General features: G+C 44.8%; 1 protein-coding gene across 3 annotated transcripts in view; it reads left to right on the top strand.

Moving 5' to 3' along the window:
• The window catches only part of SCN5A (sodium voltage-gated channel alpha subunit 5), a 307,891-nt gene that overhangs the window by 249,214 nt on the left and 41,307 nt on the right, over positions 1-17,370 (top strand). For all 3 annotated transcript variants that reach the window (XM_083405984.1, XM_083405985.1, XM_083405986.1), the window contains 4 exons: positions 626-772; positions 5,434-5,557; positions 10,876-11,030; positions 11,571-11,744. In XM_083405984.1, coding sequence (XP_083262110.1) covers positions 626-772; positions 5,434-5,557; positions 10,876-11,030; positions 11,571-11,744 — 600 coding nt within the window. The remainder of the gene's footprint in view (positions 1-625; positions 773-5,433; positions 5,558-10,875; positions 11,031-11,570; positions 11,745-17,370) is intronic.

Below are 17,370 nucleotides of genomic sequence, written 5' to 3'. Positions count from 1 at the left end.
GCAGGGGTCCAGGAGGGTCACTTGCGGGGGAGTGAGAAATGTGCCTATTTTCTCTGGGATTTCTCTATTTTCTTCTGAGGAATGTTGGAGGGTATGTATTAGTGAGCAGGTTAGCCTGGGGTATCTGACAAAGGGCAGCGAGGCCAGAGGAAAGGGCAGGGACTAATTAAGGAGCAGAATCCACCATCTTCGCGAGATGTGTGTGTGTGTTGCTGCATAAAACCAGTGCTGCTGACAGGAAGGGGAGGTTCACGAAGGGGCTGCGACCAATCCCAGAGGAAAGCATGGAGTAAGGCCAAGAACCAAGTAAAGCTGCTTTGGCCAAACGAGGCCATGAGTTTCCCAGAGAGCTGCCGTAGCTCAAAGGTCTGTAGTTTGAATTTGCCTGAGTCTGATGACCCTGTCAAAGTGCAATGGAAATTATTGTAAAAATTGCACAGTTAATTAAATGCAATCTTGTTCCTTCACCCTTTGCTGCCCCAAGGTGCCACTTTTAATGAGCATATTTGACGCTGATTTTTCTGTTCTCACTGGGGCCGTAAGTGTCTGTCTGTGTGTTCTGCTTATGAAATGAGCATGCTGGAGAAAGAGGGGGAATAAACCCATTTAGGATTATTTCCACCAGGACAAACAACAGCAACTGAAAGGGCAGCGCTACAAAAGCCCAGCTGTTCGGAGTCAGGCCTCTGAGATTTGCGAAGAGTTAAGTGAGTTGCAAACGGACAAACAGTCAAAGGACGAGCCTCCGGTCCCACCAGTAGGGGAACAAGAGGTAACCGTTTGCTGCCTGCTTTTTGCATGCTGTCCGTTGCTGGAACACTGTAGTGCATGCAGTAGAAATTGGCGAGGGTTGCATGGGGCATGGGGGGGGGGTCATTTCCTTTATAAATGAGCCTATCCAGTGCCAAAGAAAAACAACGCAGAATGGCCACTATAGCTGTGGTAAGTATGGAGAGAATTAAAAGCAGAGAATTCATGCAATGTCCAGGAATGGAATTCCAGGATGCACCATTTGGAAAAACAAAAAGCTGAGTACAATTGCCAAGTTTCAGGCTCAGGCTCTGAGCTGGGTTCTCTGCTATAAGCCTGAAATCATGTCTATCATTTGGAGGAAATGGTGGTCATATAGCAGTTTCCGTCCTAAGCATAAATTCAGTTGCACATAGCATACATTCACAAATGCAACCATCCTTCAGAGCACGGGGGAGGAAGTTGCATAACTGGAGGTGCCTGAAGTTTCTCCTGGGGGTGGAACCACACATACGAGTTAACTGAGGCAGCAAGCTGTTTTTCTGCTTAAAAGGTACCTTGCCTGCTCAGCAGAAACATTAAATATATCCCCGGCTGCATACAGGGCACGTGCATATAACTTTGTTGAATTGCAGACCCCGTTTTTACAAAGTTGAATATTTAGTAGTTAGGGGGATGGTTTTACCCCATACAGCATGAGAATCGATGCACACTGACTAAATGAACAAGAAACTCATTGCCTGGGACCCAGGTGCACTCTATACGAAACAAAGTGGGAAAAGGAAAACGGCATGCTTCCATTTCAAGTCGGACTTTCTGAATGGCCTGATCGTAGGAAGCAGCAACAGCAACAAGCTTGCTTTCCTCCGCCACCTTTAAATGTGAGCAGAACACAAATGCCATCTCCAAAGAGCACAATTAGTTTCTATTTGTGACTGTTTAAGAGGGAGATCAAAGAGCATGGCACCTGTCCATGGAACAGTGAAAAATGAGGCAGAAGTTCATGTGAGGTGACATACGCCAGCAACAACGCCCAAATGATGCTATTTTTGAAGACTTAGCACCGTGTGGGACAGCACTGGACCCACAATTTCATGACCAAGCCCTGTGAAGCAGACAATGGCTAAACTGTCTGGTGGCTAATATGGCAACTAGCTCATGGGGCAACCCAGGAAGTACGCCAACAGCTTTGTCAAGCCGCCAAGAGAAGAGTTGGAGGCAATGCAGAAATCACAAGCAGAATTTACAAGGAGAATCACATGCACTGGAGTAAGGCCAAGCGGAAAGCTCCGATTTCTGGACTTTTGGCTACAAATTGAGGAACAGGGGTGAAACAGGCCTAAATAGAGGAGGGACAAGTCCAAATTAGCGATCCGCACCATCAGCTTCTTGATATTTTCCGTACCACAAAAGTGTTTCACTGCCCCAGCCCCCACCTCTGTTTATATGGATGACTCTAAAATGGCTCTTAGATCGCTTGCAATGCGCTGTTGTTGTTGCTTTTTAATTGTGCTGCTTCGTTTCTGGTTCCTCTCTCATCCCTCCTGCGGCTGTGCTGCTGAGTTTTGCAGATATTATAATCTTTCCTTTTGTCACTGTCAGGTTATCAGGCTGGGGCTTATGCATGCTGATGCAACAACCAATGTATTTTCTCTGTTCACCTGCTCGGTTAATCTAATGTTTTCTTTTTGGAGTCTCTTTAAGGAACTTGAAGCTGAACCATATGAGAAGGGGGCGGGGGGGCCCTTGGTGCCTTTTCCTTCTCATTTTGAAGCCTGGCTGAGCTGATTTAAAGATCAGAGACACAGTGCTATTAGAGATGGTGCTTAACTCTTTCCTCCAGTGAGGCGCCCCTCAATGGGCTGGTGTGTTAATTTGGGGGTTGTTGTGGGGATGTTTTCTCCGATAAGCTTGGGGGGGGGGGGGAGGCAGGAGGGATCTGAACTGAAGGATGGGTTTGAGCACCCTCTCCCAGAGCACCACATCACCATCTTCAAAGCAGGCCCTATAATCAAAGCAAACATTGCAAGCAATCCTGCATTGCCTGCCTTGTGTCGAGTTTACCATATTTTTCGCTCCATAAGGCGCACTTTTTTCCTCTTAAAATCTAAGGGGAAATGTCTGTGCATCTTATGGAGCAAATGTGTGGTCCCTGGGGCTGGGGGGGGGACCTGAGCTTCTCCCGCCAGCCCCGACAAGCTCCTGAGTAGCTCTGGGGTAGCCCGCGAAGCCTCCACAAGGCAGCGGGGAGCCTTTATCCCGCTGCCCTGGGGGGGCTTCGCACAGCTATCCCTGGCTTTTGTGGGAGGTGGGGGAAGGGACAGAGCGAGGCTCTCTCACTTTGCCCACCTGCTGCAAAAGCCCCCAAGAGCCGCATATTTTTTTCTTGAATTCCCCCCCCCCAAAAAAAGTAGGTGCGGCTTATGGTCAGGTGTGCCTTATGGAGCGGAAAATACGGTACTCCTTCTTTTCAAAGTGTGGTATGATAGTTCCAACTCCCCCTGCCTTCTTTTCAAGCATTTTAAGAAGAGTTTGGATGTGATATCCTGCTTTATCACTACCATAAGGAGTCTCAAAGCGGCTAATATTCTCCTTTCCCTTCCTCCCCCACAACAAACACTCTGTAAGGTGAGTGGGGCTGAGAGACTTCAGAGAAGCGTGACTAGCCCAAGGTCACCCAGCAGCTGCATGTGGAGGAGCGGGGAAGCGAACCCGGTTCCCCAGATTACGAGTCTACCGCTCTCAACCACTACACCACACTAGCTAATAGGAGAAGACAGACAAACAGGCATCCTGGGATGTTTTATCAAAAAGTAATCAGTTTCTAAGGGCATCACTAGATGAGACATTGGAGATCTTTACAGCTCCTAGGGGCTTTTGGATTGGGACCTCAGTACTGCAGATGGTTAATTATCCCACCACCACCACCACCACCACCACCATTCCACCCAGAGCTATTATTTCCCTACTAAGGAAAACTTAGGTTGCACCATAGATTAAAAAGCACATTGCTTTTCCGCAAAGAATCCCGGGAGTTGTAGTTTGCAGTCTCTCAGAGCTACAGCACCCATAACAAACTGCCGCTCTCCCATGATTCTTTGGGGGAAGACATATGCTTTAACTGTATTTTAATGTATGCAGCCTTTGTTACTTCTTGTCTAGTTTGGGCTGTAGTCATCCATGTAGCTTGGTTTACCAAACCTTTTCTTTAAAAAGGGTCCATCTTGGTCTCCCTTCATAATCCATCTTTGAAACAGGATCTCAGTTCCTGAAAATGGCCCCATCTTTTATGTTCCCAGCAGCCAAATAATCAGCTGCTCAGATGTTTTCATTTCCATTGCAGAAGGGTTTGGGGTTTTTTTTAGGAGCATTCTTCACGTAAATCTCCAGAGAGCTGTTATTTCTGCCCTTAATCTCTTCTTCTGAAGGTAGTGCTTTCTCTCTGTCTGGTGGATTCATTTGAATTGGGGCGGGGGGAGGGGCGGGAGAGAAGCAGGAGGCAGCAATTAGCCACAAGGTAAGGATCATCTCTTCTCTCAGACATTGCTGAAGAGGCAGATTTGTCCATATGGAGGCAGTTCCAGATTGCTCTTTGAAAACTAGGTGGTTGATATTTCTTCCTTTTTATCCTGGAATATCAACCACGCAAGCAACAACAAACCCAACACCCTGTGTGCTTTGGCAGCACAGGAGCTCATGAAAATGTTTAAAGACCCAGGACGCGATAAGATTTGAACCACCAAGTAATATTTATCCGTGGGAGCGGTAAACATTTTTCTGCCTCTACTTCCTGAGGAACCTATGAGCACGTATTCCAGGAATCTTGCCTTCTGCAAAGGATTCTGGGCCGTATTCTAGAATGTGCTTTCAGATGGTGGAAGGCTCTGGCCAAGCTGGTAGGGCTTACTGTCACCATAGATGAACTGGGAGTGTATCTGAAAAAAACATACCTGAAATATGCTGACCTAGTTCTACCAAGGACTGCCAGTTGGGAAAGGTGTGGCTGGATGCTCCTAACTGAACCAAGAAAACTAGATGTTAGGAAGAAGCACTCTAGACTTCTCCCGGACATGCAATTTTCCTCTGTATTTGAACCTCCCCCCCCCCCCCAATGGAGGACCAGTTAAGGATTGGTGGGTAAATTTATTCAGTTCTTGGAAGAAGGTTATGAACCTGCACCCATGACACGTTATAAGTGGAATAGGGAGGTAAGCCACGTGGCACGTTAGTTTTAAATTTCTGTATTTCTATTGGGAAGGGCTATATATTAATAAAAGCTATTTTTTTAACAAAAAGTATTCACTACTCATTTTAACACACTCTTACTAAATTTGCATTTTTCTGAACCTATATGCAAACAGAAACACAGATCTCCTTTGAAATTGGCACTTATCTTAATCTTTCCCATCGCTAAGCAAAAACGTCGCCTTTATTACAAAATGCTGCTGTGCAGTTGTTTCATTTTTACATATTTCGTTCATTTGTCGTATGCTGCATCCCTTTTGCAATGGTCACTGGGTGTTGTATGAAAATGCATGAGCAAATCTTTTCTTCCTTTCATCCTCTCTCCAGCTAGCTGAATCATCCATTGCTGGCTCCTTCTTTAAAGCACAGCCACTTCCGTTAAGAGGAGACTGATTCATGTTCTTCCTCTCCTCACCTTTGCCCCTGTTTCTCCCCTAGAAGTTTGATGAAATCAGTCTGTCGGAAGGAAGCACAGTGGACCTGGCAATCCCGCCAGAGCTTCTGGAGCAGATGCCTGAGCTGGCAGAAGAGATGATGGAACCAGAAGACTGTTTCCCAGAACGTAAGGATGGGCTGCTTTCCTTTCTTTTCCTGACTTTAAGCTAGAAACGCATTATCAGAACTGTCACAGCTTTCCTGGGCTATTCCACTTCAGGTTGAAGCTGGAGAATCACAGAAAAGAGGGCAGAAACTTGCTATCTGCTGCTGCCCCAGAGGGCAGGAGTAGATCTAAACTTGCAGGAAGCAGATCTAAACTTCCAGATCTAAATTGGTTGTACATGAAAACTGATGATGGCGAGAGTAGTTTAATTATGGAACTAGTTACCTGGAAGAAGGAACCTGGGAGAAAGTTGATTCCATTCACACTGAAAGATGAACTTACCTAATTTGTGCTTTCCCAAACAATATGTGAAACAAAAATCTCACATTAATGAAACCACCGTCAAAGCACAGATCACACCTGTCTCCATTGACTAATCCACAGAAATCAAGGGTCCTGCAGTCTCCAGCACCGCCATGGTGCAAAAACCATGCATCCAAGGCACAGGTCCTTTAGGGGTCCCAGAGGCCCTTGGGATCCAGGAGGGTTGATGGCCCCCAAACCAGGCATCACAGAGGGGAAGGGAGAAGCTGTTGTGAGGCTGTCTCCTCCACCCACTGGACCCCGTAGCAGTTTTGTATATATATATTTGTAGCTGCCCCAGTTCCACCCTTGCGTCTCACCACTGGATTGCACCAAGCCGACTCACGGGTGTTTCCTGTAACCTTGAGCTGATTGCATCAGTCAAGATGCCTTTTTCACTCTTAAGATGAAAACATGCCTGTGTTTGGTAAACACTCAACTCCACCTGCCACTGAAAAGACAGGGATGCAATGTAGATTTTTGCTGTCTAATTCTCCAGTTAACAAATGCAATCACTTGACAGCCTTGAGTCTCTGTTGCAACTGATTGTTCCATGAGGTTCTTCCTGATGTGTTGGAAGGTGGGGAGGGATGGAGGAGTAGGAGAATAAGGTGAGCTAAACTGTCATATATCCACGAGCGTGCATATCCCAGAGGATTATTTAATTCAGAAACAAGCCTGCTTAGTGGGGATCAGATGGGGATAACTTGCAAGAAATGCAAGAGCCCCTACAGTCAGCAGAACGGCATTTTGGCATGTGAAGGATGATCAAATGAGGTAGCAGAAGCCCTGCAAGCGAAGGGGATGTCTGTAGTTCCCAGGGATTTTCTTGGCAGCTCTTCTTAGATATAACAGCTTAACATGAATTCACTTGTCAGAAAAGGGTGTGGTATGACGATGCAGGCATTCCAGTGTATGCGATTCTTCAGTTGTTTGTTTCTAGATGTCTCCTGTTTTCAGTACAGTCATACCTCAGGATGAATACGCTTTGGGTTAGGCAAATTCAGGTTGTGCTCCGCAGCGACCCGGAAGTAACAGAGCGCGTTACTTCCGGGTTTCGACGCACGCACATGCGCAGACCGTCAAAATGACGTCATACGCATGCGCCGTCGCGCCGAAACGCGGCACGCGCAGACGCGCCATCGCGTCTTGCGTTCCATTTGGGATGTGAACAGGGCTCCCGAACGGATCCTGTTCGCATCCCGAGGTACCACTGTACTTTTTTTTTAGTATAGCGTAATGCACAAAATAAATAGTTCAGTAAGACAATGACTCAAGCATCTCACCCTCTTCTCGGCGCCAGATCCATTTCAATCCAGCTTTGGCCTCTGTAGATGATCTGTGCCAGAAACTGGAAAGGGAGAATACTTTTCTGTTGGTTGTGCTGGACCTCTCAGCACCATGCCACTGAACAAGGCACACTTCCAGACCAGTTTCGTTCTAGACCTTTCTGGATGGCTTGTTCCAGATGGTGGTGCTCAGGGCTCCAGCATCTCTCTGGCGGGCGCCATTGCCATTATAAAAGAACAAGGGAGGCATTCATGGTGAGCTCCAGCATGTGGATTCCTATTCCATACCTTAAGAGGTGGCCTTTGCAGTCCTACATGCCCCTACCTTGTTCCCCATGCTTAATATTTAGATGTAACCACTAGTGGAGGTGATTTGGGGTTTGGCACCACCAGTTTGCAGATGACACCCAACTCTATCCCAGCTGTCCATCTCATTCAAGTGAGACTGTGGAAATCCAGAACCATCGGACTGGATGTGGGAAAACAAACAGCACCTTAATCCAGACCAGACAGAGGTGCTCTTGGTCAGTACATCAGAAGAGGGGAAGGTCTTCCATTGAAAATGCAGGCACATGGCTTGGAGGGGAGGGGTTCATTTGGACCTGGCTTTGAATTTTGGTGCTTTGCCCAGCTGAGGCTGGTGTGCAAAACACACCCATTTCTGGAGACTGCAGTTCTGGCCTCAGTGAAACATCTTTAGTTACATCACATCTGGATTAATGTAGTGCGCTCTGGATTTTGTAGCTGACTTTAAAGAGTACTCAGAAGCTGCAATTGGTCCAAAGTGCTCTGGCCAGGGTGTTAACTGGGGAATATAGGAAGACACAACACACCCACCCCTTGAAGCAGCTGTATTTCAACTTGTTTCTGTGGGTAATTGTGATGAGTCTTAAAGCCAGGCCAGCTCTGCCAGCTCTGGCCACAGTTAGCAAATGGATAATCAACTCCTTACACATAATTCCTAATCATTCTCTTCCTAGATGTTTAGAAGAGCCAGTTGTGGGGTGGGTATTATGCTGCAATTTGTGTTAATCTCCTTAAATGGAGATCCAGAACTTGTATTCTTTTCCACAATCCCACCAGAGATGTCTATAAGTTCCTACTAGCTGGTATCCCCTCCAACGGTATGGTGATAGTGTAGAATTTATACAGGATAACCTCTGTGGTGTTAAGCACTACCTATGAACCATTTTAAATTCCGTTTCTTAGTCTCTAACTGAGATTTACCTAAATGGGGATTTGTTCCATCCTGCCTGCCATTTCTGTCCCTTCAGTTTCAAACTCAAACCTTGCCTTCTGTACCATTCGCTTCTAATAGCAATAAGCAATGGTATAGCCTTGAAATTAAACCCATAGCATTACTATTACAGCCTTTCCCCAACCCTTCAAACTCTGAAAGTTTATGTGTTGCCTCTTTTCTTTCCACCTTTGGTGGATCTGCCTCCACAGAAGCCATGGTACTTGTGTTTCTTCCAGTTTATCCCTCCATGTTAAAAATCATGCAAATAATAGATTCCCTGAGCCCACCACCCTCTTAGTGTGGTTTATGTGATAAAAGAGTGGATGGAAAGGCAATGGAATTAAAGGGGTTGGGACTAGAGCAAGGACAGCCACCTTCTAAGTCAACAGCGAAACACTGTCTGGAGAAAAGAGTGTGATATATGTGGGCTATTTTGGAATTATTGCTATTTTTAAAAAACCGGCTACATATGGGCAGACTACGTGATAAGCATCACGTCTCCTTTGGCCCTCTGCTCAAGGCTTAGAATATTTCTATTAAATGTACAATAAGTTGGCCATTTCTAGCCTTTAATTCATTTGCAGATGTTTTTCTCTGATTGAGCTTTCCTGAGCTGTGACAACCTGGAATTATCTTCCACTTGTAGCAGCAGTAAAAGCCTGCTGTTCTAGTATACACTACGCTCAGCTTGCATGCATGTACACAGACAGAGAGAGATTTTATTGTGATTTAAGTTAGGATTTTTCAATGAAAGCCTAGAGCTGGGTGGGGCGGGGCAGGGGACCTGTCCACTATGAAAAGAAAATGACTGCATTCAACGGAAAGGACTTTAAATGTTCCCTATTGTGGGGGGAGGTGACAGTGTCTGTGTGAATGATAAGGATCATTTAAATGGCGTCAAAAGCATTGCCATCTCTGGAACACATTGCCCAACAGAGCTACAGGGATGCTGGCAACACTGTACCTGTTGTTAATGAGTCACATCAAACATTGTAAGTTAGATGTTATTCACCATTGACAATAAGTATAGGAAGGAGACAAAACTGCTGCTTTAGCTCAGGGATTGGGGACCTATGGCCCTTCAGATGCCATTGGACTACAACTCCCATCATCCTTGACCGATGGCCAAGCTGCCTGAGGCTGATTGGAGTTGGAGTCTAATAACGTCTGAAGGGCCACAGGTTCCCCATCCCTGACTTAGCCAGTTAAGGCCTTTTCCCACAATGCCTTTCAATTCTTCATTTTCATCATAATAGAACTAATCTTTTCTGTATCTGTTTTTTTTTTTTTTTTTTGGGCAGAACAAAAGGTTATAAATTGGGTCATAGGAACCATGTATTTCAATAAAAACCATAAAGACTAAAATAGATAGTGTACATAATTCATTTTATCAAGACTATGGATAAGCATAGGTTGTTGTTGTTTAGTCATTTAGTCGTGTCCGACTCTTCGTGACCCCATGGACCAGAGCACGCCAGACACTCCTGTCTTCCACTGCCTCCTGCAGTTTGGTCAAACTCATGCTGGTAGCTTTGAGAACACTGTCCAACCATCTCGCCCTCTGCTGTCCCCTTCTCCTTGTGCCCTCCATCTTTCCCAGCATCAGGGTCTTTTCCAGGGAGTCTTCCCTTCTCATGAGGTGGCAAAAGCATTGGAGCCTCAGCTTCAGGATCTGTCCTTCCAGTGAGCACTCGGGGCTGATTTTCTTCAGAATGGATACGTTTGATCTTCTTGCAGTCCATGGGACTCTCAAGAGTCTCAGTTATTTGTAAACTAGCCATGAGCCCGTTTCCTCCAGGTTGCATCCCACTAATGGACTTAATGTTACTAGAGGGTAGATTTTTGTTCAACACCAAGAGATAGACAGCAAGAGTGGTTTTACAATGGAAACGCTTGCCTCAAGAAGTTGAAACCCATCTACTGGGGTTGCTCTAGCTCTAGGCTTCTTTCATTGCGTAGGGGGTTGGACCAGATAGCCTACAAAACCCCTTCCATCTGTGTGAGTCTATGAAAGTCTGTAACGAAGTGGAAGATGAACAGAAAGACAGAAATGAACTTCAGTAAACTGAAGGGACTGAAGACTGCATTCATGCACAGTAGCACTCTGTACAAGATTAAGATGTTTAATAATGTTGAGGCGAGTAAGGGGTGACATGGTAGAAGTGCCTAAAATTATGCATGGCATGGAGATAGTGGATAGAGAAAAGTTTTTATCCCTCTTTCGTTGCCCTAGAACTTAGGCACATCCAGTGATGCTGAATGTTGTCAGATTCAGGACAGATAAAAGTGGCCACATTGGGAACAGAACTAGGTGGGCTATTGCACTAGGTGAACCATAGACCTGATCCAGCAGGCCTTACTTTTGTTTTTAAATTGGGACAAGGGAGAGCCCTCCGAGTAGCTCCTAGCATTAAACAACTCTTTCTGGTCTTCCTTTATCATTTCAGCTTGCGTCCGATTCTTCCCGTGCTGTTCAGTAGACACCACAAAATTTCCTGGCAAGATTTGGTGGAGACTGAGGAAAACGTGCTACCAAATAGTTGAACACAGCTGGTTTGAAACTTTCATCATATTTATGATTCTCCTGAGCAGTGGAGCTCTGGTAAGCTTAAAACTTGTTGTTTTCCCTTACTGCGTTCGACTTTTAAATATGTGTGGTTGTGTGTTGAGAGAAGACATGCCAGCGAAGCTTGCTTTACTTTAAGATTGGATATAAATTTCAGGCATTTATAATCCCCATCTCTAATAAGAAGCGAGCATTAATTAGACCCCTGACTTCTTCTCTGGCTTGGGTTAAATCCAAGCCAGGGAAGAATTCCTGACACCTCTTGTTTAAAGGATGAGTTGGCAGGTGATGGGAAGCATCTCTGCCCAAGATCCTAGTGCAACACTGCATATACCCCTCCTCACACACCAGGGTTGCAAATTATCATATTTCTTGCAGAACAAACAGTAGATTCATGAATTCATTGTTTGCCACCATATGGCTTCATTGGTCAATTCTGACAGGGTAATAATCAGTATAAATATTCAGTGGCATGTAGTCATTTATTCACAGAGCCTTTTATTAAGGAAAAAGAATTCCCCCCAAAGACAACATCTGGAGAATGTAGCACTCTAATTCACCACTTTTTACTTCCAGGCATTTGAAGACATCTACCTCGACAAGAAAAAGAACATTAAAACCATGTTGGAATATGCTGACAAGATCTTCACTTACATCTTTGTTCTAGAGATGCTTCTGAAATGGGTAGCTTATGGCTTTAAGAAGTACTTCACCAATGCCTGGTGTTGGCTAGATTTCCTCATTGTAGATGTAAGTATTGTGTTTTCCTTCTGGGTCGGTTCATACAGCAATGTGGAATGAGTTCAGTTTTGAACTATGTGAACACAGTTCACAGTTTGAATGTGGATTGAGTTACATTTGGGTCCTATGAAGGACAGCTTAAAATGCACTTGTGGCATTAGGCTTTTTTAAAAAGTATCAAGTGAAATGATAGAATTTGCCATTATTTTCACTGTAAAATGAAATCTATAGATGCGAGAGCTAAAGGGATCATTCAGTGGTGACATCTGAGCTGAGAGCCCTGAGCAAAACTCCCATAGAATACCAGGCTGTGGGACAGTGATGATTTGTGATAGCAGTCCCCGTTCAACGCATTCACAAGAAACCATTCAAAGTTGATATTTCTGCCGAACTCAAAGTACAGGAATTATAAATGTATATGGCCACCTCGTGCTTTAAGGATTCTCAGCAAGGTAAAAGAAAGGGACACTGTTGTACCAGAACTTCTGAAGAGGGCATATGGAGCAATGGTTTCAAATTTGAGGGAGCTTATTTAGTCTGGTTCTTAGGAAATGCTTCCATCCTAACCATAAAGCTGTTTGGGTGATGAAACTCACCAGGGCATCTCTGTGGCAGGGAAGGTTGAGGTCAAAATAAACATCTTACACAATACCATACATACAGTGACTTCGCCTTCCGTCATCCATTTAATTTATCCACCATTCCTGCATATTTTACTATAGCCATTTTATTCAGTTCTCCTATCTTACATCACTCAAGTGTTTATTATACTGTTGAATTTACCTGAATGCTGCCTGTGTTTTCACAGTTATTTTCCATATATTCAGCAAAGATTTTCCACTCCTCTTTAAATACATCTTCTTCTTGCTCTCTTATTCTTTACATTAGACCATCTAGTTCCACATATTCTATCATCTTAAATTGCTAATCCTCCTTAGTTGGGACCTCCCACACTTTCCACTTTGGGGCTATCAAAACTCTGGCCGCCGTTGTTGCATACATAAATAAGTTTTTCTGACACCTAGGAACCTCTGTCTGAATGATTTCTAGCAAAAATGCCTCCGGTCTTTTGGGGAAGGTTGTTTTAAGCATTTTTTTCATCTCATTATAAATCATTTCCCAATATTCTTTAACCTTTTTACGTGCCCACCACATATGAAAAAAGTTCCCTCCATTTCTTTACACTTCCAACACAAATCTGATTCTACTTTATACATCTTAGCCAGTCTTCTCAGGCAGAGATTTCTGCCTCAAAAGGCCTTTAATCACTCGGGGGGTTTTAAACCAAGGTTCTCCCAATGTCTTTTTTGGTACAAATGTTGCCTTTGTAACTCTATTTCACGTGCCCTCCCCAGAATCCCTGACCAGATTTTGACTTCAGAGCCTGGAGATTCTATGGACTCTGGGCACATCTAGAGATTCCATGACAGGTTATGGGCCCAGGAGAATGGTATTGGGGGAAGAGCAGGCATCCCTTAAAAGATCTCAAGGCGCAGGTGGGTCCCCTCCCCCAAGCAAGGGCTCCTCGTTTTCACTCTTGGTTTGGTTCTTCCCTTTCCCAGCTTCTCTCCTCACTGTGTTGCCAACAGTTGCGGCTCCCAGTGCTGTGGCTGTGACAAGGATGCTGAAGGAATCAGGGCACAAACGTTCCTTCCTCCCAACTGCCTGCCACTCATGCAGTTCACACACTGCTTGGATATGTGGCCCTGGTAGTAGCAGTGTGGCATTCCTTTTTCATGTCCCTTGCAAGTTCTTAGCTATCCAATCAGTCCCGCTGTCAGCACATGGCATTCTCCTTCAGCTGCCCGAGTCCCCTACATCTCATCAGGGCCCACTGCTGATGTTCGCCTGGGACCCCTTTTAAAATCAAACCCAGAAGTTAAGGGCCAAGGAGGAGACATGACAATGCAGCAGTCACCCATTAGAAGGCATGGCATTCTGCAGAAAACAGAACAGTGGAAACATTTGAGGCTGGCAGCCACTTCTTCCTGTAGTTTCAACCATACACGAGCACCCCAGCACTGCCTTGGGGGGCACTTAGCTTCCTCTTTGCTCCAATCAATGCTCACAAAGTGTTAGACGTTGATCCTGCTGTTAGGAAGAGGGTTGTTGAGCTATCAGAAGAATGGTGCCTTCCATACTGCACAGATTTGCAATAGTGTGTGGGTCATTGGGGCTGCTGAGTTGTAAACTGTTTCTGCAGCCATCACACTACTAAATTGGGTTTCATTGGTTTTATACCGTTGCATAATTTCTCACCAACCATGAAAAGCCTGGATTTTCTACATCTCTCTTAATTCTAGAACCAGGGGCTGACCATCCAATGAAGGTGAAATGTGGGAGGTTTCAGAAGGGAAGGACTTCTTTGCATAATGCATTTAGTACTATGGGGTTTGCCAGCACAAGCTGTGGTGATGGCCACAAGCTTCAATGGTTTTAAAAAGAGACTAGAAAGATTCCTGAAGGAATACTAGTTACGATAGTTGCATATAATCTTGCATGTCAGTGGTCTAAACCACTGAGCCTCTTGGGCTTGCTGATGAGACGTTCGGTGGTTCGAATCCCTGCAACGGGGTGAGCTCCCATTGCTCTGTCCCAGCTTCTGCCAACCTAGCAGTTCGAAAGCACACCAGTGCATGTAGATAAATAGGTACCGCTGTGGCGGGAAGGTAAACGGCGTTTCCGTGCGATCTGGTTTCCATCACGGTGTTCCATTGTATGAGAAGTGGTTTAGTCATGTTGGCCACATGACTTGTAAAGCTGTCTGTGGACAAACGCCAGCTCGCTCGGCCTGAAGTGAGATGAGCATCACACCCCACAGTTGCCTTTGACTGGACTTAACTGTCCAGGGGTCCTTACCTTTTTACCTTTGCCTCTGGACACCAGTTGCTGAGGAGCACTAGGGTGGACAGCGGTGGCACTCCTGTCTTAATAGGGGGCTGCTTCCCACAGCAGTCTGCTTGGCCATTGTGGGAACAGGATGCTGGACTAGATAGGCCTTTGGTCTGATCTAGCAGGGCTTTTCTTATGTTCTTAGGTAGGTTTGCTTAGCAAATATTGGACAAGGCCCTTCTGTAGATCACACATCTCTCATTTCAGTAGGAAGGGGCTTATTTACACAATCCATGGCATTTGTAGATGCTGCAGACTAATTATGATGTCATTGTTACCTATGATGTCATTTACGATGTCATTTACGATGTCATTTATTACCTATGATGTCATTTATGATGTCAATTATGATGTCATTTACGGATCATGTATTCTCCAGACTCAACTGGTCAACGTCCACCTCCTGTGCAAATGTCTTCCATTGGGTGCTGCCCATCTATTTCCTGCTCATTTATATTCTGCTGTGTCCTTAATATATTACGTGGTACAGATAATATTGTTCTCCTCCTTCCAGCCTCCCTATTAATATTTTAATTTACCTAAATTTGGAAACATGGGCACTCCTCCTTCTCACCTTTTGATACCGAGAACCACTTTTTTATTTATTTATTTTTTAAAAAATTCTGAGCAGCATACAAGATCACACTTAGCACTTGTGGCTTTTCAAGTGTTGAGAGTAGTGCTTAGATGAAATATGAACCCTAACGCATGAGGAGACGTTTCAGTGATTTGAGTAGAATGGAGAACAAATTTCAGTGAGGTGGAGCTACCTTCTGGCTCCAACAGAGTCTCCTTTTAGTGGTTGTAGCCTGGGGCTGAGAATTTTTTTTTACTGAAAAGTCAAACTAAACACAAGGTGGGCATTCTGTCCCCTACTATGGAGAGGGACCGATTTGCATTGGGGCCACAGTGCAGAGGGAGGGAGGATCTAACACATTGCTTGCACCAATTCCCTGATTTCAATAGCTTCCCCTCCCCAAACCTGCAAACAGTGGTGGATGAAGCATGAAGGCTTGAATGTCTATGACCATTAAATGTTCCCTTCTGCAGTTTTTTGCCTCTCTCTTTTTTTTTTTTTGAAAGCTGGCAATTTGATTTGGGGCTATTGCATAGTGGCAAATAGTTAGATTCCCTTTTCCACAAGCCCAGTTAAAATTGTGGGGGCCATGTGGCTGCTTTTTGTAAAAGAAAAAAAGAGAGAGAGAGAGAGAGAGAGAGAGAGAAAGTTCAATTGAAGGAACTTTTCCATCATGTGCGGTTTTACCCTGAAATCTAAAAACAAGATCAGCAACTTAAAAGGGCAGGAAATCCAATTCGTTTTTAAAGCCAGTGCTTGGGGCCATTCCTCCCCCTGCTCCCTCACCCACTACTTACCCAGCTCTGTGGCAAGTCTTTGACACTGATTTCTACATGTGGCGCAGTAAAAACCATTTCATCATTGTGGATTATTGAAGCAGATTCTCGCTTGCTCCCATAATCCATCAACTAAAGACTATTTTTGTCCAGTAGAGAATCCCTGAAGGATGATCTCTGATAATGGGCTCCAATGTATCTCAAAGCAATGTGCCTCTTTTGCAAAAAGCAAAAGAACCAAAACTTGAAAAAGCTGCGTAAAAAATTGCATATTATCTGTGCAGCCCATGCACCATAACCAGCAAAAGCATGTGTGAGATAAAACAAAGCAATTTCTGACAACAGGCGTTCCATCACTTTCTTCTGACCACCTTGCCCAAAGTCAGCTCTCTTGCTGAGTGCCTTTATTTCATATTCCTGGAACTGAGCTTGTAAATAGGTTGCTGAGCAAGAATATGTCATGTCACCGCATCTTTTCAAAAGGCGACTTCAAGCATTAGCTCCATTATCATAATAGTCCATTGCACTTCAGAAAGTTTTGCCTAGGAACTTGGGCTCTGAATTTTCATGGTCTCATTTCCTTATCTCTCTCTCTCTGTACGTTCCACCCTTAATCTTTCCATGCTAGCTGCCAAACTTCAGGTGCACTTCCCAATTTTGTTTCAAACATGCCAGTTCTCCCTCAGTCGAAAATCACAGTGGAGGCCTGCAGACTTGAAACATTTGCTCCCAGGCATGGATTTGCTTCCGTTCCCACACTCTACTCAGACATCTCATGTGATTTATACTAATCACACCAGCAGCATCGGCTGCATAAAAATCCTAACATCATGCATTGTGTTGCACTGTATGATACTAAAGTTACCATAGCCAATACTGTTGTTACTTCCACTTTTTCAAATTTAACTTTCCTCTGTTCTCCCCTGCAGCCTCCCCCACCTCTAAATCTAATCCAGAGGGTTGGAGGATTTGGCAGAACAAAATTTAAGTGTGCACAGGGAGAAGAAGGGAAAGTCTCATTGTGCTAACAAAAGTTTGCACGCACAGTGTTGGACAACCCTTGTAGCTGTAAGCCGTGATCACCTGCCATCTTTTTTTTTAAGGTGTGTATCAAAAGTTTTTCACATGTGCACCTGTGAATGTGATAAACAGGGTGCTTCAAAAACACATGCATCATGCAAGTCCATTATTAGGAGAGCCATGGTTAGCTTTGATCCCCTGTTGAAGGCACGGAGATCAACCATTGCTGCTTTGGTGGGGCTGTAACTGTACCAACTATACTGATTCTGCTCTTCCATGTGGACTGGTGTCAATCAGCATGGTGTGGCCACCCAGGCCACCCATTTACTGCAAGCGCTTGGTGAAACCCAGTCAACGATCTTCCACTTCA

Source organism: Podarcis tiliguerta, assembly GCF_965153285.1.
Source record: "Podarcis tiliguerta genome assembly, chromosome: 12".
Classification (NCBI taxonomy): domain Eukaryota; kingdom Metazoa; phylum Chordata; class Lepidosauria; order Squamata; family Lacertidae; genus Podarcis; species Podarcis tiliguerta.
Note: the sequence above shows the minus strand (reverse complement) of the source record. Positions and strands in the feature narration are given on the sequence as shown.